Consider the following 25,716-nt stretch of genomic DNA (forward strand, 5'->3'; position numbering starts at 1 on the left):
TAGGTCCTTATTAGTTATCTATTTTATATACAGTAGCGTGTATACTCTCCATTTTTCGAATGTCATTTCCAATCAAGGAGTATAGAGCAGAGGGTGTTGGTGATGTTCCACCTGGCTCATGAGTGAAAAAGCTTAGATTCCAGAAGACCAGCTCTCCCAGGGAGTAGCCGGAGACTCAGAGTCCACTTCCAGGCCTATCAAACTCTATACCCTCGTACTCCTTCCGCTAAACCATACCACCTCATGGGGACTTGAGCAATTAGGAGTTATTTTATGTTTAATGTCCCAGCTAGGATAGAAATGTGGTTTTTCTGATGCCTCTGTCCAGTGCTGTTTTCTCTCTATTTTTAATTGGGACGTACTAAGCAAGGCTTGAATACCATTTCCAAAGCACTGACTGTAGAACTTTGAGGTTGGTCAGGGAAGATTTTCTTTCTGCCTCCAGAGTTGATGTTTAATATATGTTGTTTCTTTTGTTTATCTTACTTTTACTCTATCTAGGACCCAGTTGTAGCAAATGCTGCATATAAATCTCTGTCACACTTCGGTGCCAGGGAGCACACCATTCTTCATCTGCCTGAACAGGTAGGTTTTTCTGCTTTCTTACCGGTATCTCTTTACTGCTACGTTTTATAACTTTACTTATATCCCCTGCTTAGGGAATTCTTACCTGTAACTCTAGATATGTTGTCCATAAAAGATAAGAATTTATATTTATAATTTGTTTAATCTGTAGTAGACTATAGAGGTCTTAGACTTCACAGATAATGAATGAAGCAGATGGAAGGTGAAAATGACATCTCTATAAGGTGACTTGGTGTATGACTGCATTGCCCTGTGCCCAGGGCAAGGTCTGTGTCACTATAGGAACCAACTTACCCAGTTAGTGCGCCATCTTGAACTTCACATCCAAGCATGGCCTGCTCAGAGTAAGGTTTTCTACCACCTGAGCAACCAGAGATCTTTATTTGTGATACAGAATTGAAGTGCCGTCGGAAAAAAATCTGCTATTTATTTGTTTACTTTGAAATGATATATAGGTTAGTCCCAGAGAACTGGATGAAGAAAGTATCACTCTCTTTTAAGGGTTAACACACTGTGAGACATTATCTTAGTTTTTAGACTAGACTAAAAACATACAACCTTTTCTACTACCTACCTAGTATAACCAGCTTTAAATTATCAGGTTATATTAAGGAGTTAAGTGTATGATTTCTTTCTTTTTAAAAAATATTTATTTATTTATTTAATGGCTGCATTGAGTCTTTATTGCTGTGCGCAGGCTTTCTCTAGTTGTGGCGAGCGTGGGCTACTCTTCGTTACAGTGCACGGGGCTTCTCATCGTGGCGGTTTCTCTTGTGGCAGAGCACAGGCTCTAGGCACGAGGGCTCAGTAGTTGTGGCGCATGGCCTTAGTTGCTCCACAGCACGTGGGATCTTCCTGCACCAGGGCTCGAACCCGTGTCCTCTGCATTGGCAGGCAGATACTTAACCACTGCACCACGAGGGAAGTCCCTAAGTGTATGATTTCACATTTAGTGTTACTGTAATTCAAAGGCATACAAATGGTTATTTAATGCCTTTAGAGTGTAAGGAAGACATTGTTTTAGAAGAAGTTATGCGTAACATTACCCAGAATCTGTCCTTGAGGTGAAGTGGCAAGTTTTATTGTGAATTTCTTGGGATCCTCAGGCATTAAAATGAGTTGACTTTTTCTTCTGGGTTGAGCTTATGCAGAGACTAGATGCCAGTAGTAACCAGGCAAACTTCTGTTCATTGAATTGAATTGGAGGGACTGAAGATAGGCTCTTGTAAAACCAAATCCTAAGTGAGGCAGGATTTCCCGTGTCACTGAGAACTCGAAGACAGATCGGCCAGCTTGTTGTGCAGTTATCACAAACAGGAAGCCTTAACAAAAGATGTCCTATGACTCGTAAAATTTAAAAAGATGGGATTTCAGACTACACCATGGTGACTAGCAATACCCATAGCTTTTGAAAAAAAGAGAGAGAAAGGTAAAGAAAAAGGAAAAAATTACATGTAAATTTGGTATGTAAACTCCTACCAATAGATTACCTACACTATCTGGAAAGATACTTTTTCTTATTTTATATATATACATACATATATATTTTTTGGCTGCACTGGGTGTTAGTTGAGGCACGTGGGATCTTCATTGCCACGTGCGGGATCTTTGTAGCAGCACGTGGGTTCTTAGTTGTGACATGCATGCAGGATCTAGTTCCCTGACCAGGGATCGAACCCTGACCCCCTGCACTGGGAGTGCAGAGTCTTAACCACTAGACCACCAGGGAAGTCCCTATATTATTTTAAATAAGCAATTGGTAATTTAGATTACAACATAATGATTACCTTTATTTTTAGCTATTATTACTGAAACATTCCAGCTGGAATGATAGCTTTTATTAAATAACTCCCATACACTCTTGACTGTTTAGTCTCTACCTCTTTAAATAATGTTATGTTTCTATTTTATCCTACTTGAGGGTTATGTTTAGTTTCTGGTTGTCTTTGTTAGAGTTATTACTCAGCTAAGTGCTGTACGCAGTCAAATATTAGATACTTTCTTAATCTAACGCTTCTATATCCTCTGATCCCTGAATAACCATAAATAGCTCTTTATACCTTCCAACATAAAGGGTAGTGATGTACTATATATGCTTGGGTTTTCACTAGCAGAGCGTGAAGAGCTGTAAAGGAAGTCTCTAAGACTGATTTTAGCCATGCTTTTCAACCTTTTTTCTGCCCTAACCCGCGTCTAGGATGTGATTCCCTCTCATATGTAACAGAGGTTCACTACCGTGGATATTCTTAACTGAGATTAAGATGAGAGGACATATGGTTTAAAAGAGTCCACCCCATTTCAACCCCCAGTTTCTGATATAGAAGACCTTCCTCCGCATGGAGAATCATTACTTCCAAGACCACACCATGCATTGTTCTTCTTCTTTTTATTAATTACTGATTTTCAGTTTGGCTGTTTGAATATCTAAGAACTAAAAGTCCAGAAAATGGTCAGTATGTTCATATTCCAAACAAGTCCCTGAAGGCTAAGGGTGCAACCCCAGATCCCACCTCTGTTTTGTAGATAGTGGCAGTGATGTGAAACTGTGGCTCACTTTCTACAAAAGCATACTTTCAACTGTTTCAAAAGTCTCTGCCAGGTAGGGACTTCTCTAGTGTAAAATCTAAGATTCCTCCTTGTTGTCAGAGTTTACTCATTCTGCACCAGGGGCAGTTTGGTTTACTCACAAAACTGAAGGCTACTTGTATACCTTTCCAGTGAAAGGTGTACAGGTTCTCTTTTTCTACTTGTGGAAACTTGTGAAATAATCTTTTAACAGAACATACAGTGAATTTCAAGTAGAAATTTTTTTTTAAAAAGAGAATTTTTTTAAAAGATACTATCCACATGGTGACTTTTGCGGATTATAATTCAACTACTTTTGTAAGTACACCTTTAAATTTATCAAAGAAAGATTTCTTGTTCATTGCTGCATCAACTTAAACTGTGAAACTTGTTGAAAGAAAGCTAACAGCCTGGTAAACAGAAGGCATTAAAGGAGTGACAGACCTCAGAAGGAATATTTAGGGTTAAACGAAACAGTACCACCTAAGGTAAGATGGAAAATATCAATGGAGAGTAGAGCTGAATGAGATATCATGTGAGCCAGGGATTTGAATAGCAGATTCATTAACTCATCTTTCTTGTCACTGGTTTGTTATTAGGAAGTTTTGTGGGATCGTTGATGATAGACACTTAACACTTGCATTGGTTTAGTGATTATTTATTGGACGTATACTAAGTGCTAGGCTGTCTTATGAGCTGGGAATGTTGAATGAAACCATGTGTGAGGTGAACGTGATAACCACTACACTACGGAAATAAGGCCAGTGAATGAATCCATGTGTTTGTTGGTTTGTAAAAATATTATTGTTAATCACTTGAAACATGCAAGTCTAAAGTTGGTCAAAAAATTTCGGGGGGGCTTCTTTGAGGACCTGTTGATTTCAGTGTTAAAAAATAGACATGAATGATTTTTCCCTTTTAGTTTGTATTTCTTTGTCTTTTTAGCTATTTATCCTTCTCCTTTGCCTTCTTTAGTGCCCCCTGACACCCCCAAAATGAAACAAAACAGAAAAACAAACCAAAAAAACTACAAAGAATGGTTTTTCTGGTAAAACAGTCAGTAATTGATAAACATTTAGGTTGACTCTTCTCTCTGACTTGGGTTCTTTAAAAAATGCTTGGCTGCTTAAAAATTAAACTTTTTATTATAGAGCTCTTAAGGTAGTGTTGTTGATTTCTGGAGTTAATTTGAGAAGCGAGTAATATAAAAGAACTTATTATGCACCCTGGGTTGGTATTAATGTGGTGTAACCTGTTCCGCTTTGATTTAAGTGAATGTTATTGATTTCATCAGAAGCTGTTTCTCTTCTTAAATGAATTTATGCAGATACTTAACGAGTTCCAAATAAATCCTCTGTTTATGCACAAACTCCTGGATTTTCTTAGGTTGCACACACAGAAACGTGGTTGAAAGGTTATCTGGCTCAGAAAATGTAGTAAGTAAGGCATTTTGTAGGATAAGCTTTCCAATATTCAACTTAAAGCAGATTTTAAAAGTAATTTATCATTTTATATTTGGCTCTCCCTTTAAGTTTCTTCAACAAAGCTTAGCTATAATTGGAAGCGTGTAGTTGGTGTGCGTATGTGCGTGTGTGCGTGTGTGTGTGTGTGTGTGTTCTAAATAGACAGTTTTTTCCTGGATGTTTGAGTAGCTAATGTAATATAGTTAGCAACATTTTATAATTTTAACAAGTATTTTTTCATATGACTTCCCTTGATTTTCCTTAGTTGTACTTACGTTGATCTTATTCACTTGTTGCATACAAACAAAGGGAAAAGACTGAGACTAGTATAGGGAAGCTGGAACAAATATTTCTTTAAGAGATGAACAGAGGAGTAGGGAAATGCCATGAAACCAAAGTCTAACAATAAGTGCTACTTAGTTCAGAGAATCAGCTCACCTTTGAAGAAACAAAATTGAAGGTGTAATCCTACCATTATAAGTAGGCAGAGTATATCATCTATACTTAAATTACAGTACATTGGGGCTTCCCTGGCAGTGCAGTGGTTAAGAATCTGCCTGCCAACGCAGGGACATGGGTTCTAGCCCTGGTCCTGGAAGATCCCACATGCCGTGGAGCAACTTAAGCCCCTGCGCCACAACTACTGAGCCTGCACTCTAGAGCCCGTGAGCCACAACTACTGAAGCCCACGTGCCTAGAGCCCGTGCTCTGCAGCAAGAGAAACCATGGCAATGAGAAGTCTGTGCACTACAACGAAGAGTAGCCCCCGCTCACTGCAACTAGAGAAAGCCCATGAGCAGCAACGAAGACCCAATGCAGCCAAAAATAAATAAATAAATAAAATAAAATAAATTACAGTACATCTTTAGTGTCTTTGTTAACATATATGTGTATGTAAGATGCAGACATATGTTGTTTATCGCACAGCAGATAAATTAATATAGGGGTGCAGTTATGTGAATGCAAAATTAAACAACTTAAGATGGATGAACGGATCTTTTTTTTTAAAATCCCCAACGTAGTAGGTCTTCTTTAGTGGCTGTCGGAAATATTGATGGCCTGTGTGCTGTGACTCATTGAGCAGTTAAACTGGATAGGCTAAAATGTGTGCAAAAATCAGATTCCTTTTATACTACATAATTCTGGAATTGGGAGCATTGGTCACTTGGCCTAGTTCATCCACCAGCTGAGGTCCCTCTGAAGGTCGTGGCAGCTTCCGCCTCTATTTCCTATGCTTCCGCTTGTGCTGCTGCCTCTTCTGCTGCCCCTCCTCCAACCCACACTCTCCTCTCCCCTTTCCTCTCTTTCCTATCGCCTCCCTTCCTCCCTTCCTCCTTCCTTTCTTTTTAAATAACTTTACTGAGATATAATCTGCATTCCATACAATTCACCCATTTAGAGCATGCAATTCAAGTGGTTTTAGTTTATTCAGAGAACTGTGCAACTAATCACAGAGCTGCCACAATCTAATTTTAGATCGTCTTATTAGCAATCAATCCCCATTACCCCTTTCTTTCCCCCCAGCGCTAAACAACCTTTAATCTACTTTCTGTCTCTGTAAATTTACCTGTCCTGAACCTTTCCTATAATGAAATCATATAGCATGTGATCTTTCGTGACTGGCTTCCTTCACTTAGCATAATGTTTCCAAAGTTCATTCATGTGGAACACATATCTGCACTTCATACCTTTTTATGATTGAATAATATTCCATCGTGTAGGTGTGCTGTATTTTGTTTATATGCTCATGGATATTTGAGTTGCTTCCATTTTTGCTGTTACAACTAATGTATTCACATTCGTCTGAAAGTTTTGTGTGATCATTTGTTTTCACTTCTCTTGGTCATATACCTGGGAGTGGAATTGCTGGGCCATACAGTAACTCTGCATTTCGCTTTTTGAGAAACTGCCAAACCGTTTTCCAAAGGGGCTGCACCGTTTTACCTTCCCACTAACAGTGTGTGAGCATTCTGATTTCTCCACATCCTCACCATCCCTATGAGTTTTCATATTAGCTTAAGTGTTTACCGCTGGCTTCCACCTCCCCGAGTCTCCTACCACTTGTGAATGTGACATGTAGCAGAGCTACCCAGTGCTCTGATGCTCTGGTGCAGTATCTGGTGTTATTCATGTAGCCTCCAGCTGTAAGCATTGTTGTCTGTTTCCCCCCATATGCTGTTCAAATATTATTTTCAATTTGTACTATAATGTGTAAAAAGTCAGGAAGCAAGGTAAACAGACCCAGAACCAACTCCTTTTTTTGAAACTTTTTAGGCAACTAGGACTAGTTAAAATCTCTAAGATACCTCTTGATGATACCAAATGTGGCAAATTCCAAGTATATACACAGACCAGAGACACTCAGAAAACCCTGCTTGTCAGAACCAAAAGGTTTGCAAAGGTGCCAGGGTTCCTCTGGTGTGCGCTGATATCAACAAATGCAGGCATGCCCTCTGCGGAGCATGCGTCATTGCTATCTCTGTAATTATGGCTGGCTCAGTCCTCTGAGAATTAGATCCTCAAGACTGAATCAGAATTAAATCTTGTCTTGGAAAGTGCTTGGTGGTCAGGTTGCTTTCACTCCTTCACTACTGAAAAGAACGCTAGTTATGATTGAAAGGCTTCATCGGAGTTGAGGTTATTATACGTGAGAAGCATTTTATCTCTGTTTGCTTTTATCCCCCTGCAAGAATCCTAACTCAGTGCAGTTCCTAAACGGAACAGTGCTTTGGGGACCTATGAAAAAGGCAGTCTGCAGGAATTGTTAATTATTTCTAAAAATAACTCCGGGAGACAGGCTAATGGTAATGACTGGGTTCTGGCACTTTATGGTTATAGCAACCACATTTATATATTTTGATTTCCTCCCCTAATGCTTAATTATCTCCATGTGGGCATTATCATGGTGTGTCATTGAAAGTATTAAAAATTTAATTAATTGCTTGACAGTTATAGCTTGTGGAAACTACAATAGTGGTAATCTTTTTACATTTTTAATTTTTGGTTCAAATAAACCTAACTAATCACAGAGTAACCACAAAATCTTCAAATGGCAAATTAGACACTATAAAGTATAGCTACCAACTGCAGATTTTAGTGTTTTTATATTCCATAGCAACAAACTGCTAAGTCTAAAAAGAAAAGTCAGCTACAGCATTCTGTGTCTTCCTGATCTCTACTATGTATATTCTACTAGAAGATTTTAAGCTTTGTCATAGAAATATGGCTGAAATCACAAATTTTTAAAACATGTATTCAGACAAGGCAACTATTTAATTATAAACTACAGAAGTTCAATATATTGAATGTGTGTTTGCATTTTATTGTCAGATGGTATAAAATTTTATTAGTTTTCTATAGTAATCATTGCTTAGGCTGGTTTATGGTGATTTTCTTACTATATTACCATTAGTTCTTTACATGGATCTGGGAGTGTATCTAATAAGATGATTAGAGTTTACCATTTAGTTAATCCGAAAACGAATAGATTTTTAAAATTAATTTTAATGGTCTTTTGGCATTGTAGAGCAATGAGTCTAAATTTTTTAAAGGAAAAGATTTTACATAATATTTTAGTATCGCCTTCTCTATCATTTCAGGTAAGACCAGAAATCCAAATTCCTGATGACCTAGATGAAGATGAGGAGGGTGATGAAAAGGACGTGGATCTTTCCATTCCTGGTTCTTGCTATCTCAAACTGTTGTCACTCACTGCTCCTTCCGTTTTACCAGGTGACTCCTATTTTGTGTCAGGGAAGCTAGCATTTTTTTAGTGATTTTAACTGATTAATTGTGCTCTTTTGTGATGAACACATATTATAGCTTACTTTAATCTTAAATACTTATTTTCTATGTGTCTTATAGGGACTGCTTGAGGTAGTATGGTGTTCAAAAACACACTGAAAAATGTTAGACTCAAGTAAAAATAAACTGGAGAACTAGTTTAAACAACCATTTTCACTGAAAAATTTAAATTCATCTCAAAAGTTAAATTTATTCTACAAGACAAATTTTCAGTGAGACTTTAAGTCAGTGATTCAAATGGTTCTTTAGCTTATTTATATAAGATAACTGAAAAGATCATTAGAATCTTCAGAAATTTCCTGGGTAGTTTCATCATTAGAAATATATTCTTCCTAAAGAAATGGTGGTACCAGTATTTGAGAGCTATACATTAATGCTTTTAAAAAATAGATTAACTTTTATGGTCGTTCAATTTTTTTTTCCAGCTTTGATATAAAGTGTACAGGACCTTGACATTTTAAAAAATTATTCTAATTATACCTAGTTGTTCTAATTCAGTAGTAGCCAACATTTTCCCAAGCATGCATCTATTATTATTCTGTCCCAAATCTACCCTGAATGTTCATGGATGTAAAAATTTAATTTCTCAAAATTAAGTTCGATAAACACAAGAAATGTCATCTTTATCTTCTCAGTCATAATCTCAGTAGCCTGTAATGTTAGAAGTTTTTATCCTTGGTTTCATCCCACATGGAGATTCCTGAGGAATTCAGCCAAGTATATAGTAGTACTTCTTGCTAGACAAAGCTCCTGTCCCAAATTCCTGCCTCCTTTCATTAGAGAAAACTGAACGGTACAACTTAGACAGAGTCCATCTTTTCTTTTCTCCTGATGTCCAGAACAAGCCTTAAGGACTTGTTCCCTTTTTCTTTCTCCTGATCGTCCCCACTTCCTACCTGAAGGCTCTTCAGAGTCTAGGACCTCCCCTGCGGTTAATAGTAAGCCCAAGGAAGAAAAAAGCCATCAGTTATCCAAAGTTCCTCCTGTATCCCAGAATAACCTTAGAGTTCAAAGTCCTCTTGGGGTTTTGCATTCGTGGTATTTTACTTTCATTTAAACTACTCTCAGGGCTGGAATTATTTGATAATCCTTAATTCTCTGAAGAGCTTGACAAGTAGACAAATTTTCATTCCTGGGTTAGTCTTCGTGTAGATGTGTACTTATCTCTTGACGTGTATCAGCTTTTACCAGAATAGGGTGTCTTCTGAGAAAGCATGAAATTCTTTCCTCACAAGTGCATGATTCTTAGGTCCATTCTGAAAAGTCTATACTCCTCCCAAGCTTGAAGCAGTCGTACATGTGCATGTACATACAGGAATTGAAATGTATGACCTGCAGTTGGATATTACTCACACTTTTCATTTAGATGATGTGTTGATCAGGGTCTTCGCAGGAAATTCAGAGAGAGTAATTGAGAGTTTAATAAAGGGACTGCTTAAAGGTGTGTTGTCAAGGTTAAAGGAAATTCACAAGCAATGGTGAGTCATCTAAGAATGGTTAATGTCCCTCAGCCTGAAGAGGTAAGGGAAGGGAGCAGTTAGGAGAATAAGAGAGAGCTTCTGTGTCATAAGAAGCTCCTAAGGGGAGCAAGGCCCTTCAAAAGAGGGATGCAGACCACCTGGGGCAGTCCTGCAGGAGGGTGTCTGGGGATTACATGCTCTCACCTCTGTTTGCACCCTGTGATCTCCTGCCGGTGTCTCCCATTGGATGAAGCCAACTAAAAGCCAGAGGACAAGGGAGTCTGATGATGCAGTTGTGAAAGGTTATTCTTCCGGGGCACAGAGTAGGGTTGAGAGTGTGGATCTGGAGGGGTAAATAGAAAACATACTACACAGGTGTTCTCTGGGCTTTGAATGGAGAAGCTTTGTTGCACCTAGGAAAGTTCTATATAGGAATGACAGAACTGGGTACATAATACATGTTCCAGTGAGTACTTCTGCCTTTAATTTAATCGTGGTCATTTAAAGGAAACTTTTAGACCTATTCAGAATGAAATTCTAGTTTAGGTAGACAGACTCTTGCTTTTTGTTCCTATAATAAGAGGCACCTGTGGTGGTTTCCTTTTTTGTTTTCCATATGATTTGTTTAGCTTTAATTTTTGTTGTTTTTGTTTCTGCATTGGGCAACCTCTAGTGGTCCTTAGGAAAATAACACTTGAATATAAACCTATAGTGCTAACCAGGTATTTTGTTTGGATACCCTATTGTCTTCTGATCCCACATTACTGCATTACCTTATAATAAGTGAAGATGTCAAGCAATAAAGAGCTTGGGCTTAATTAGAAGGAACACAAACAAAGAAATAATGAATTAATTTTTTAAAATACGTGTACTGATATTACCGCAGAATGGTGGATAGTCATAAAGGGCCTCTCTGAAAATATCTAAATGACAGGAAGGCGCCAGTCACGTGGGCATTGGGGATTAGTGTGTTCCAGGTGGAAGAAATGGCAAGTGCAGTGGCCTTGACTTAGATATGAACTTTGTGTTATTGAGGAGTGGAAAAAAAGGCCTTGTGGAAGTGTGTCTTTAACACAGCTAGGAAGGAAGGTGGGTGGTAGAGATGAGGTCACGGGGAGAGTCAGGGGCTAGGTCATAGAAGGCCTTGATCATTGTCAGACGTCTTGACGTTATTCTATGTACAGTGAAAAAGCATTGAAAGATGTTAGGGAAGGAAATGTCATAAAACTCTAGCTTCTTTCTGGGTAGAGGATGGTTTAGAGGAGTGGTCATGAGGAGAAGAAACCAAGAACTAGTTTTTAAATTTATCCAGATGAGGAAGAGAGAAGATAATGACTGGGCAAGTAGCAGTGAAAATGGAGAGAAACTGATGGATTTGAGATATATTTTTAAAGGTAGATCTGAAACGACTTGCTGCATATAAGGAGTGTGAGAAAGAGAGGAGTTAAGAATGACTAAGTTTTTAAGCTTGAGTTACTGGGTGCCATATTCTAGTTTGGGGAAGACTACAAAAGGGCTGGGAATCAAGAATTGTTTTTACTTTGTGAAATTTGACATGAAATATAGCTAAGTTGTTGTTGGTGGTGTGTGTGTGTATGAGTTAAGAATGAATGTTTCTCTACTAGCATACTATATTCACTCTACTTTTGGTCTCCTTTTATTTCTTTCAGCTTTGGAGGAATTTTTTACATCACTTGTGAAGCAAGAAATGGTGAATATGCCCCGTGGGGTGTATCACTCTGCATTAAAAGGAGGTGCCCGCTTAGATCAAGGAAAGACTGTAGCAGGAATCCCCAATTTTATGTTGAAAATGTATGAAACAAACAAGCAGCCGGGTTTGAAACCTGGCCTTGCGGGTAAGCACAATACATAGTATCACGGTACAGGATTTTAATGTGATGATTTAAGTTTCTCTTCCAAGTAGGGTGTAATAGGGCATGGAAAGGCATTGCTGCTGCTGCTAACGTCTAGACACAGCTGGATAAATTACAAAAATGAATCACATTTTAAAGCCATCAGAGAACTGTAGAAACAAAGACATAGATAAAACAAAGAATAGACTGAAGTTATGGAATGGAGAGAACATTTTAGATTGTTCCCTATGGACCTGTCCCACGCCCCAGCCCCTACCCCATGGGAGATAGTCACTGATTCTGGTTGTGGGCTGGGATTGTGTATTGGCCCAGGAAGAGGCCTGTTGGAGGATAGAGAAACCAGTAAAGCTTTTAGTGGTTTCATGGGACTAGGCTGACGTGATGATTAATTTTATGTGTCATCTTCATTGGGCTAAGTGATGCTCAGATAACTGGTAAGTATTATTTCTGAGTGTGTTTCCAGAAGAGGTTAGCGTTTGGATCAGTAGACTGAGTAAAGAAGATCACCCTGAGCAGTGTGGGTGGGCAACATCCAATCCATTGAAGACCTGAATAGAACAAAAAGGTAGAGGAAGGGTGAATTTGCTCTTTGCTTGAGCTGGGAGATCCATCTTCTCCTGCCTTTGGACATTGGTGCTCCTGGTTCTTGGGTTTTCTGACTCAGACTGAATTGCACCAGAGGCTTTCCTGGTTCTCTAGTTTGCAGACAGCAGATCATGGGACTTCTCAGCCTCAAAAATCTTGGGAGTCAATTCCCATAATAAATCTCCTCTTGCTTATCTACATATCTGTACCTATATATATCCTGTTGGTTATGTTTCTCTGAAGATTCTAATACAGGTGACAAACTGGTGATCTTCCTCATAAGCAATTTGGTGACTTTTGAGTTTGCACTGAAAGTTAAAGAACTAGGCTGATGCTTCTGAGAGGCAGTGAAATCTCCAGTCTTGTGTTGCTTAGGAAACAAAGACTGGCTAGGAGAATGGGCCTGAAAACAAAGCACACAAGTAGTGAACTGATACTGAGATCTACAGCTCTTTTCACCTGGATGCACTTACTAATGTTGGCCTCAGATAGAGGCTGAAATTCAGGCTTGACCTTAACAAGAGGCTGGTGCAGGAGGCAGAGAAGCCAACAGAGATCATGACATTTATGTGGTAACCTGAGTGACAAGACTGGGAACTTGAGACCCTTCAAACACACAGCCTGTTTCTCCCTTAAGATATTTGTCAAATTTTGCAGCTTTGTGGGAAGTTAAAAGCTAAGCTGAAAACTTCTGAGGACAGATACAAATCTCTGAATCTCCCATAATCTTTCTGTATTGAAGAGTCAAAGACTGATAAGACTGTCAGTTGAAAATCTTGAGGAGGCATGCCTTAGGAACAGGGTTGAAACAGAGGTAGACTGAGATTTACCAAAGCTATAGTCAAGCCTAACTCAGTTAAATCCCTCATTCACCTGAGATAATCTGTTCTTCACTCTGTCTGCCTAGCAGAGGAGAAAATCCTCTGATTAAAAAAATAATAATATCATTTAGACTTTCTGTGGTTCTTTCATATACTGTCCAGTGAAAAAGTGCTAGACATATGAAAAAGGAAGAAGCTGGAAATGAAGGGAATATTTCATGGAGATAAAGAAGTCAGTCCATTAGAAAAGTATCACAATTCTAATCAATGTGCCAAAATAACAGAGTTTCAAACTATATGACAAAAATTAGCAGAACTGGGCTTCCCTGGTGGCGCAGTGGTTGAGAGTCCGCCTGCTGATGCAGGGGACACGGGTTCGTGCCCCGGTCCGGGAAGATCCCACTGAGCCTGCGCGTCCAGAGCCTGTGCTCCACAATGGGAGAGGCCACGACAGTGAGAGGCCCGCAAACCGCCCCCCCCCAAAAAAAATTAGCAGAACTAACTAAATAGACAAATCCACAATAATAGCGGAAAACTCTTAAACAGCTTTTTCAATGGTATGATGAACAAGCAGACAAAAAAATCAGGTTCACAAAATATATGAATAATACTATGAACAAACTTTACTTAAGTGACATATGGAACATTGTATCTTATAGTGATAGAATTTGTATGCTCTTTAACTGTACATTGGAAACTTATCAAAATGGTCATATAGCAGACCATACATTTCAACAAATTTCAAAATATTGAAGTCATTGAGTCTGTCCTCTGATAACAATGGGATTAAGCTAAACTAAATAACAAAAAGATAACTGGAATTTCTCCACTCGCCTGGAAATGGAACAGTACACTTATAAATCATCCATGGATCAAAGAAAAAAATCAAAAAATATTTTGAACTGAATGATAATGAAAATATGCCAAATTACAACTTGTGGGATGCAGCTAAAATCGTGTTAATAGGTGATAAAAACTCTCCAGAAAGTGGGCATGGAGGGAACCTACCTGAACATAATAAAGGACATATACAGCAAACCCACAGCAAACATCATTCTCAATGGTGAAAAACTGAAAACATTTCCTCTAAGATTAGGAACACAACAAGGATGTCCACTCTTGTCACTGTTGTTCAACATAGTTTTGGAAGTCCTAGCCACGGCAATCAGAGAAGAAAAAGAAATAACAGGAATACAAATTGGAAAAGAAGTAGTAAAACTGTCACTGTTTGCAGATGACATGTACTGTACATAGATAATCCTAAGGATGCCACCAGAAAACTATTAGAACTAATCAATGAATTCAGTAAAGTTGCAGGTTACAAAATTAATGAACAGAAATCTCTAGCATTCCTACACACTAACAGCGAAAGATTAGAAAGAGAAATTAAGGAAACAATCCCATTCACCATTACAACAAAAAGAATAAAATATGTAGGAATAAACCTACTGAAGGAGGTAAAACACCTGTACTCAGAAAACTATAAGACACAGATGAAAGAAATCAAAGATGACACAAACAAATGGAGAAATATACCATGTTCTTGGATTGCAAGAATCAATATTGTGAAAATGACTCTACTACCCAAAGCAATCTACAGATTCAACGCAATCCCTATCAAATTACTAATGGCATTTTTTACAGAACTAGAACAAAAAATCTTAAAATTTGTATGGAGACACAAAAGACCCCGAAAAGCCAAAGCAATCTTGAGGGAAAAAAATGGAACTGGAGGGGGCTTCCCTGGTGGTGCAGTGGTTGAGAGTCTGCCTGCCGATGCAGGGGACATGGGTTCGTGCCCTGGTCCAGGAAGATCCCACATGCTGTGGAGCAGCTAGGCCTGTGAGCCATGGCCGCTGAGCCTGCGCTCCGCAATGGGAGAGGCCACAACAGTGAGAGGCCCGCGTACTGCAAAAAAAAAAAAAAAAAAAACACCAAAAAAAAAACCCCTTAAAAATAGAATTACCGTATGACCTAGCAATCCCACCACTGGGCATACACCCAGAGAAAACCATAATTCAAAAAGATACATACACCCCAATGTTCATTGCAGCACTGTTTACAATAGCCAGGTCATGGAAGCAACCTAAATGTCCATCGACAGATGAATGGATAAAGAAGATGTGGTACATATATACAATGGAATATTACTCAGCCATAAAAAGGAACGAAATTGGGTCATTTGTATAGACATGGATGGACCTAGAGACTGTCATACAGAGTGAAGTAAGAAAGAGAAAAACAAATATCGTATATTAACGCATATATGTGGAATCTAGAAAAATGGCACAGATGAACCAGTTTGCAAGGCAGAAATAGAGACAGAAGTAGAGAACAAACATATGGACACCAAGGAGGGAAAGCGAGGGTCGGGGGTGGTGGTAGTGGGAAAAAAAAAATCTTTTGAAGTCTTATAATTTCCATTTCATTAAAAATTATCTGCTTTACCTGTAAAAAAACAACAACAGTGTTAGTAGGAAATTTGTACCCTTAATGCATATACTGAAAAAAGAAGAAAGGAAAACAATTATAGTTTAAGCTTCTATTTCAAGAAACTTGGAGAAGAACAGCAAATTAAACTTAAAGAAATGATAAAGGAAGGAATAATAAAGATAGGATTAAAAATCAGTGCAATAGGAAACACAGGAAATAAAGAAAATAAGCAAAGCCAAAGGTGATTCTTTGAAAAGTTTAATGAGGACTTCCTTGGTGGTGAAGTGGTTAAGAATCTGCCTGTCAGTGCAGGGGACACAGGTTCCATCCCTGGTCTGGGAAGACCCCACACGCCACGGAGCAACTAAGCCCGTGCACCACAACTACTGAGCCTGCGCTCTAGAGCCTGCGAGCCATGACTGCTGAGCCTGTGCGCCACAAGTACTGAAGCCCACGGGCCCTAGAGCCCACGTGCCACAACTACTGAGCCCGTGTGCTGCAAGTACTGAAGCCTTTGCTCCTAGAGTCCTTGCTCCACAATAAGAGAAGCCACTGAAATGAGAAGCCCATGCACCACAACGAAGAGTAGCCCCCACTCACCACAAGAGAAAGCCCACGCACAGCAACAAAGACCCAACGCAGCCAAAAATAAATAAAAATTAAAAATAAATAAATAAAAAACACTGCTAGTTTAAAAAAAAAGTTTAAGAAAATTGATAAAGCTGTTGTAAGGCTGGACAAAAAAATAGAGAAATATAGATCACCTGTATCAGGAACAACAAAGGAGACATCACTTCAGGCCCTACAGCATTCAAAACATTAAAGAATATTTTGAAGAACTTTTAGCCAATGAATTTCACAGTTTAGATGAGATGTAGAAATTTGTCAAAATATAAAACTTTGCAAAACTGACAGAAGGAGAAATAGACTATATGAATAGTTTGATATGTATTAAAGAAATTGAATCTGTAGCAACCTTCCCACAAAGAAAACCTAGGTGCAGATGGCTTCCCTGGTGAAGTCCTCAAAAAACTTAAGGGAGAAATAACAGTGGTCTTTATAAACTTCAACCAAGAAAAAAAAAAAGAAGAGAACACTCTTGATTGAGATCAGCATAATCTTGACACCAAGTAGAAGAAGAGAATAGTAAAGGCCAGTCTCTTCCATGAACATAGTTGCAAAAATTCCCCCAAAAGTATGTTAGAAAAGGGAGGAAAAGAGGGAGAGTGAATGTATGAGTGCAGGTATGAAGGAAAACTAGTCCACTTATGGATAGAAACTAAAGGAACCCATATTATTCAGGAGTTCACAAAGACTGACATGCACAAGCATTTCTCTTTCATTGAAATTTGTTTTTAAAGAAAAGCTTAATAGAATTTCTAGAAGTAACAGTTCACAAAATTTAAAATAAGACATGATTTGAAATTTTCTCATTTATTTACAAATGAATAAGGCTTGTCAGTAAGTGATCGTTTCAATATGGTAACTTCTTATAGCTCTATTTTTTATTCACAGTTAAAAATCATAATTTGTTTAGCATATTCTTTTAATTTCTAAATCTCTCTATACAGATTGATTGAATATGGATTACTGAGGCCCTAATTAATGAGTTTTGCCATAAGCAATGTTTTTTTTTTTTTTTAAGGTGGTATGCTGTTTTGTTATGATATTTCAATATATCAGAGTAAAGATGGCAAACCATTGAATAGACTGATGGCCAATAGAGGGCGAAGTTTCAAGCAGACTTCACTCGCTCTAGTGCATGAGGTAGGTGCCTTCCCATGCTCTGTAACAGGTTCTTCTTGCTTATATATGTTTTGGGGTTTCCCTCCTTCACTTTATGCCCATGAGATTTAGTGTGTGTTTGGGAATTATTTTTCTCTTTATCATAATTAATTTAAGTGGCTTTTAAAGACAACCAGAATAGTTGAGCCAACTGAATACTAAAATATTTTGAGGTATTTCTCAAAGAAACTGGCATGCTTCCCCACTGTTCAGCCTATTAAGGAGTAGTATCTTGGAATTTGGTTTATTTCATCAGTATTTAACTTCCATATTTCAGAATAAATACCAATTTATTATTTAAAGAAGTAATTTTGCCTCTTTCTTAATTGTGATCCTTTGAAAGTATGTACAGCACCAGTGTTTATATTTTGGGAATTAACAGTAAATAATAGAGTTTAGGGGGAAAAAAAACAAACAACCTATCGTTTTAGTGTTTATTTAATTTTTCTTTTAGACCACCCTTTTAAAATAAAGTTACGTTATTTTTTGCTTGAAATCTGATCGTTGCAGATGGTAGCAATACGAGAGGGAAGAGGGAAGTTGTAAAGCACTTGGGAAATTTGTTTTTTTGTTGTTTTTTACAATTTTATGACAGTTACTCATTCAGTTATATATAAATTAAAATGTATGAATGAATAACAAAACAAAATATCACAGCAAAGAGGTTTATTTTACATAATTTAAACATAAGTTATATACAAATTATAAATGAAAATATATAAATTGTAAAAATTTTAAAGGATATGAGGTAAAAATAGTGCTGCTACAGTATGTTTGTATTAAATCTTATTTTGAGACATAATTTATAAATCTTGGCATCACTAATTTGATTTGATTATATTCTGTGTCATACCAATTGCCACCAATTAGCATAGCCAGGTTTTTTGTTTATTTGTTTTTTGGCTGTGCACATGCATGGCATGAGGGATCTTAGTTCCCTGACCAGGGATTGAAGCCGTGCCCGCTACAGTGGAAGTGCAGAGTCTTAACCACTGGACTGCCAGGGAAGTCCCAGCATAGCCAGATTTTATAGACCCACCTCTATCCTAGCCACCCATATTAGTTTTATATATTTAGTTAGAATTGAAATTATGTAAATATTTGGTTCAGAACCTTTTTTGTCTAACACAATGTCTTTATTTAACTAAGGAGGGAAGAAAGATCTGGGGAGAGCAGTGTTTCTCTGGGAAGAAGAGAGGTTTAATTTCATAAAAGAGGAAAAAGCATAGGTAATTTCTAGATTTGTTCTCCCTAGCATATTATTTGTTGGTATGGAGAAGAGAGAGATTTGGTACCTTTTTGGGTTTTAAAGCTGTGGACTTAACGTGGGTAACCAAATTTTTAAGTATTAATGGAAGCCTAACTTTAAAAGTACCATCAGAAAAGAAACAAAAAAAGTGTTAATGTGGAGGTAGCAGAAGACACCTAATAAATTCAGAAAATGGAATCAGAACTTATGAGGTGTACCTTAGATGTGAACAGAGAAAATATTTGGGTTATGATACTTGTTGCTTGTATTTTAGAATGCCTAGAAAATTTCAAGAGATGAGAAAAGATCATAATTTTAGGAGTCAATTGGAAGACACATTAGACAGAATTCTGCCAAATCTATGGTAGGATTTTGTTTGGATTCATTTTCTGCTTACTATAATCCATTTTTTAAAAAAAGAGATAGAGAATGAGCCATGCAGTTTCTCAGACTATCTGACAACAAATAATAAGAATTTTAAGAGCTAGTTAATAGGTATAACAATTGCAATAATAATAGCTAATAACCAGCTCAGATGCTTCAAAATTTGCCATGCATATATTAATTCATTTAATCTCTATATTCACACTATGAGGTTGGTACTGTTAATGTGCATGACACAGGTAAGTAGAGGAGCCTGGAAATTGAACCCAGGAAGTATGATTACCCAGTTCTTGAACTACCTTGTACCATCCCAGGGCAATCAGAGAACAATTTTAAAATACCTTTGGTTTTTTCCAGGATGACTCTAGTATTTCCTAACTCTCCTCCTTTCTTCTAGTGTTTCTTTTGTAGCAGTCCCTTTGGTATTTTTCCAGCTGAAGTTTCTTCAGACTTTGCTTAGGTTCCCATCACTGCTCTGTTCTGAGTCTTTTTGTTTTTAAAAAGCCTGTCGTCATTATTTCAATCTGTGTATTAATTTACCCATTGATGGACCTTTGGGTTGTTTCTACTTTTTCCAGATTATGACTAAAGCGGCTATAAACATTATCATACAGGTGTATGTGTGGACATCTGTTTTCATTTCTTTTGAGTAAATAACTACCTAAGAATGGGATTGCTAGGTCTTTTGGTGAGTGAATGTAAGAAACTACCCGACTGTTTTTCTAGTGACTGTCCCATTTTGAGTGCCCACCGGCAATGTAAGGGAGTTCTGGTTGCTCTGCCTTCCTTGCCAGTGCTCAATATGGTCAGATTTTTAAATTTAGCAGTTCTCATAGTGGTTAGTGGTTTCCCTTTTGTAGTTTTTAATTCGTGTTTTTTTTTAATGACTGCTGATGTTGAACATCTTTTCATGTATTTATTCACCATTCATATTTTTTCTTCCATAGAGTGTTCTGTTCTTTTGCCCATTTTTAATCCAGGTTTTTTGTTTTCAAATGAGAGTTCTTTATATATTCTGGATGTTTTTTAAATTAGAAATGTGTTTTGCACATGTTTTTACCTACTCTGTAACTTTTCATTTGTCTTTTGAAGAGAAGATCTTTAGTTTTGAAGAATTTCTCAAGTTTTTTTTATGGTTCTTGCTTTTTGTCCTACCCCAAGTCTCAAAGTTTTTCTGCTTTTTTTTCCCCCGTGTTCTCTTTTTTTTTAATTAAAAAAAAATGAGGTATAATTTATGTACCGTAAAATTCACTCATTTAATGTGTGCAAGTCAGTGGTTTTAGTATATGCACAGAGTTGCATAGCCATCACCACAATCAATTTTAGAATATTTTCATCATAATGAAAAGAAACTCTGTACCCATTAGCAGTCACTCTCCATTTTCCTCACATCCCAGCCTTCAGCAACCACGAATCCACTTTCTTTCTGTGTAGTTTTGCCAGTTTTAGACATTTTATATAAATGGGATCATGCAATATGTGGGTTTTTTGGTATGGGTTTTTTTACTTAGTATAATGTTTTCAAGATTTATATGTACTATAGTATGTATCAGCAGTTCATTCCTTTTTACAGCTGAATAATATTCCATTGTATGAATATATCATATATAGTTTATCCATTGATCACTTGATGGATCGCCTGAGTTTTCTTGTATAAGAAGCTTTATGGTTTAAGATTTACATTTTAGCCTATGATTATTTGAGTTAATTTTTCATAAAGTATGAGTTATACTTGTTGAGTATACCATCCTTTCTTCACCGAGGCACCTTTGTCAAAAAATCATTTGTCGGGCTTCCCTGGTGGTGCAGTGGTTGAGAGCCCACCTGCCAATGCAGGGGACACGGGTTCGTGCCCGGGTCCAGGAAGATCCCACATGCCACGGAGCGGCTAGGCCCGTGAGCCATGGCCGCTGAGCCTGCGCATCCGGAGCCTGTGCTCTGCAATGGGAGAGGCCACAATAGTGAGAGGCCCGCGTACCACAAAAAAAAAAATCATTTGTCCATATATGTATGGGTCTATTTCTGTACTTAATTTTGTTTCATTGTTCTAAGTGTGTAGACTTTCATCAAAACCACACAGTTTCACTACTGTTGCTTTATAATAAGTCTTGAAATCAAGTAATATGAATCTTCCAATTTTGGTTTAAATTTGGCTGTCTTAAGCCCTTTGCTTTTCCACATAAATTTTATTTATTTATTTATTTATGGCTGTGTTGGGTCTTCATTGCTGCGCACGGGCTTTCCTTAGTTGCGCGATCAGGCGCTACTCTTCGTTGGCGGTGTGTGGGCTTCTCATTGCAGTGGCTTCTCTTGTTACAGAGCATGGGCTCTAGGCACATGGGCTTCAGTAGTTGTGGAGCACAGGCTCAGTAGTTGTGGCGCGCGGGCTTCAGTAGTTGTGGTGTGCGGGCTCTAGAGCTCAGGCTCAGTAGTTGTGATGCATGGGCTTAGTTGTTCCATGGCATGTGGGATCTTGCCGGACCAGGGCTCGAACACGTGTCCCCTGCATTGGCAGGCGGATTCTTAACCACTGTGCCACCAGGGAAGCCCTCCACATAAATTTTAAATCAGCTTTGAGAAGCTACAAAAAAAGTCTGCTGTAATTTTGGTAGAAATGCAAATTGAATTTGTAGATCAATTTGGGAGAGAATTGACATCTTAATAATATTAAGTTTTCAACCCATACACAAGGTATATTTCTCTATTATCTTAGATCATGTTTTATTGTTTTCTTACTACAAATCTTGCACATATTTTGTTAAATTTAATAAGTATTGCATATCCCTAAGTATTTTTATGCTAGTGCGATTAGACTGTTTTTTGGTTTGTCTTAATTTCCAACTGCTCATTGCTAGAATATAAACATGTTATTGATACTTTTTTATGGCCTTACTAAACCCACTTACATTTTCTTGTAGCTTTTTTGTAGATTCTTTTTGTTTTTCATTGTAATGTTGCCTATGAATATAGATTGTCATACTGTTTTTCTCTTGGATCTGTATGCCTTTGATTTCTTTTTCTTGCCTGATTGCACTGTGTAGGACCCTTTGGTGTGGTTGAATAGCAGTGGTGAGAGCAGAAATTCTTATCTTGTTAACAGTCTTGGGGGGAAGCATTCAGTGTCTTAATATTAAATATGATGTTATATTTAGTTTATTTTAGTGTAGAGATTTTGTAGATATCCTGTGTTAGGTTGATGAAGTTTCCTTTTATTCCTAAATTGCTAAGGGTGTTTATTACAAATAGATGTTTAATTTTGTCAAATATTTTTTCCCTACATTTATTGAAATGATTGTATACCTTTTTGGTTTGTTGATATGATGAATTATTTTATTACTATTATTTTTGTGGTATGCAGGCCTCTCACTGTTGTGGCCCCTCCCATTGCGGAGCACAGGCTCCAGACACGCAGGTTCAGTGGCCATGGCTCACGGGCCCAGCCTGCCGCGGCATGTGGGATCTTCCTGGACTGGGGCATGAACCCGTGTCCCCTGCATCGGCAGGCAGACTCTCAACCACTGAGTCACCAGGGAAGCCCCATATGATGAATTATTTTGATTGATTTTCTAATGTGAACCAAATCTGCATTCCTAGGATAAACTCACTTGATTATAATGAAGTATTCTATTTATTTATTGCTGAATTTGATTTGCTAATAATATTTTGTTAAGGATTTTTGCATCTTTGCACCTAGGAAGGGTATGGTTCTATAGTTTCCTTGTAATACCTTTGCCTGATGTGTTATCAGGATAATGCTATCCTAATAAATAATTTTTCCTAAAATGGGCAGTAGAATTTTCTAGTGAAAATTCTGGGCTTGGAGTTTTCTTTAGGAATGTTTGTAACTATGAATTCAGTTTATTTAATACGTGAAGGTATTTATCTATCCATCTATCCCTACTAATCCTGAAGTGGGGATTTGGGTGGCACAGCATACATGACAATTAGCGTGTCTCTCTCCTATTTTAAAGTGTAAATTTTATAAAATCAGGGAGTTTGTTTTGGTCATGTGTTGTTCCAGTGCTTAGTATTCCTGGCACATAGTAGACACTTTGTAAGTGATTTTAATCCTATTGAAACTTGGATGTGTCCTATACTTTATACGTGCATTTAGTGGGATCGTTTCCTTTTTCCAGAAATGTTGCTATTAAATTGATGGTCAATCTAATAATTGTTGAGGTCTTACTAAGAAGTGACGTTATTGTCATTTGAACAAGCTATTATATACTGTTGGTGTTGTTATTCATTTATATGGTTTAGCCTCCCCTCTCTGCCAAAGGTTACATATACCTATAGGATATTCTATGGCCCTAATGCATACAACTATAGATGGGTGAGTGCGTGAATGGATGGATAAAAGAACTTGGTTTTGAATGTCCCAGTGCTCTGCTCTTCATATTTTGAAGTGTATTTTGCTTTATGTAATTGTCAATATTTCTCAATAACTGTGTTAGTTAAATCAAGTATTTTCAGTGTCATGGAGAACTAGCTATTTAATCTGTGATGAATTCTTTTGGAAAGCATTATATCCCCTTCTTCCTAAAAACTGTTTTTGTTTTTCATTGACTTTTCTTAAAGTTAAACTCTCCCACGTTATACTTTCGGAAGGATCACAGATCTAAGTCTGATTTGGGTTTGACCTGACCTACCAGGAACAGTTCTGTATAATCACTGTCCTGTTTAGATTTCTCTAAAACTGAAGTGCCCGTTCTCTCTTTGCTCCTTTGAACAGGGGACAACCAGGGGTCATTTCAGCTTTACTAGGGCTTCTCCAAGCTCAAGTGACTGTCCTCTTCTGCCCTGATTTTTTTTTTTTTTTTTTGCGGTACGCGGGCCTCTCACTGTTGTGGCCTCTCCCGTTGCGGAGCACAGGCTCTGGACGCGCAGGCTCAGCGGCCATGGCTCACGGGCCCAGCCGCTCCGTGGCATGTGGGATCTTCCCGGACGGGGGCATGAACCCGTGTCCCCTGCATCGGCAGGCGGACTCTCAACCACTGCGCCACCAGGGAAGCCCTTCTGCCCTGATTTATAACTACTTCTCATCCTGAGACTAACTTGGCTCCTGTTGATGAGGAAGCTGAAGGTGAATGACAGTTTCTTTCCCTGAAAGTTGCTGACTGTCTTGTCATCCTTTGGCACTTCTAACTCTGACATGATACTCTCACCTAAATTGGATGATACTTATTTGTCCCTGGATGAGAATGGCAGCCTTGCTTCATTATTTCCTCCATCTTTGGGCACATGCAAATTTTCCTGATCCTGCTGCTACCCAACCATATTTATGCCTCAGCATTAGGTAATGAGCTCTTTTTCATTTTTATGTCAGAGAAGCCTTTATCAGGCTTATTGGCAGTACTACTCTGAATGAAATCTTTTTTCTTCTTTCTTTCTTTTGAAATTGATCATCATTTGTTTTGTTTTGCCTTATAAATTAATTTTTTTCTTCTGCCTTCTTTACATTTTTTCCCTAGATACCCAAAAGTACATGTGATATAACCCATCATTTGCCCTTTTCTTTCAGTTCCTTCTTTATTTAAAAACATATTTCTTATGAAAAACATGGAGTATGTTGGCATTCATGCAATATGAAACAATTAGATGAAAATTTTGAATAATAATTGTGAGAAGTGGTATCTGTGCTTATTACACATTCCCCTTAGAAAACACTGTGAAAAGTATTGTTTGCTGTATTTTAGAAACTCCATAATTACCATGTGATGTGAGTTGTTATGGTAACAGCGTTTTCCCCCTTCCTATTAAATAACAGAGTAAATGGTTGCTTGAGATGTGATTGAATTGTCAGCTTTCAAGCTAATGTTATCCTCATGGGAAGGGGGAGTGGGGGGAGAGGGGAAGAGAGAGATAGACTAAGCTGGAGAGAGAATGAGGGGGGGACGGAGGGAGGGTGGAAGGAGAGAGAGAGTTTTAAATGTCCAGAAAGCACCTACAAAGTGATGAGTGTCATTTTACTTTAAAAATGTGTCCTCTATAAGCCCTCCCTTCTTGTCTCCCAGTCACTATTTGTCAGGGGACAGGAATAATAGAAAATTTATACTGTGCAAACAAGATTACTATTGACAGACAACTGAAGCCTATGATTTCTTATTTATAAACAGTGGGACATTGAGTGGCTTTGGGGGTCTCTGACACTAAGTACAAATGGTTTTTCTTCTGGGAATGTGGGAGGAGTGTGTGTATGTCACAGACCAAATGTAGTGGCTCAGTATTGGTGTGTCCGCGTAGCAACTGAAGTTAAATACTTTTATTCTTTTGATAATAATATATACATCCGGTTAACATGAATATGCCTTACTTTGTGAGATTGCAGTTTTAAAATCAATAACAAACACTTTACCTGTTGATTTTTATGTGCTGCTCTACCTTATCCCATTCTAGTTTTACAGTCAAACAGCCTCACCAAAGCTTGTCTTACTTGATTTAAATTATTTATTGAAGTGCTGTTAAAATGGGTATTTTCTTATAAATGAATAATTGTATTTGTTAAGATCACTCAAGAGGTAGAAAACATTACCAAATTTCTGGGCAATATATTCTGAACATAAATTATCTAATTAGGTAGCCATGTAGTTCCTTCAAGAAAAACATGCATCAGTGAGGAAACAACATCTCCTTTTTCATTCTGTCTTTTGACATTCCCGCTACATTTATGAATTGTGTTTCTAAGCAGGATATTTCTGTTGACCGAGT

General features: G+C 37.8%; 1 protein-coding gene across 1 annotated transcript in view; it reads left to right on the forward strand.

The window, feature by feature from the left end:
- FOCAD (focadhesin) overlaps positions 1–25,716 on the forward strand; it is a 312,127-nt gene that overhangs the window by 193,339 nt on the left and 93,072 nt on the right. Inside the window, exons 18-21 of the mRNA XM_082656700.1 lie at positions 502–585; positions 8,213–8,345; positions 11,548–11,733; positions 17,236–17,357. Of these exons, the coding sequence (XP_082512826.1) occupies positions 502–585; positions 8,213–8,345; positions 11,548–11,733; positions 17,236–17,357 (525 nt within the window). The remainder of the gene's footprint in view (positions 1–501; positions 586–8,212; positions 8,346–11,547; positions 11,734–17,235; positions 17,358–25,716) is intronic.

Source organism: Grampus griseus (genome assembly GCF_964374135.1).
Source record: "Grampus griseus genome assembly, chromosome: 6".
Classification (NCBI taxonomy): domain Eukaryota; kingdom Metazoa; phylum Chordata; class Mammalia; order Artiodactyla; family Delphinidae; genus Grampus; species Grampus griseus.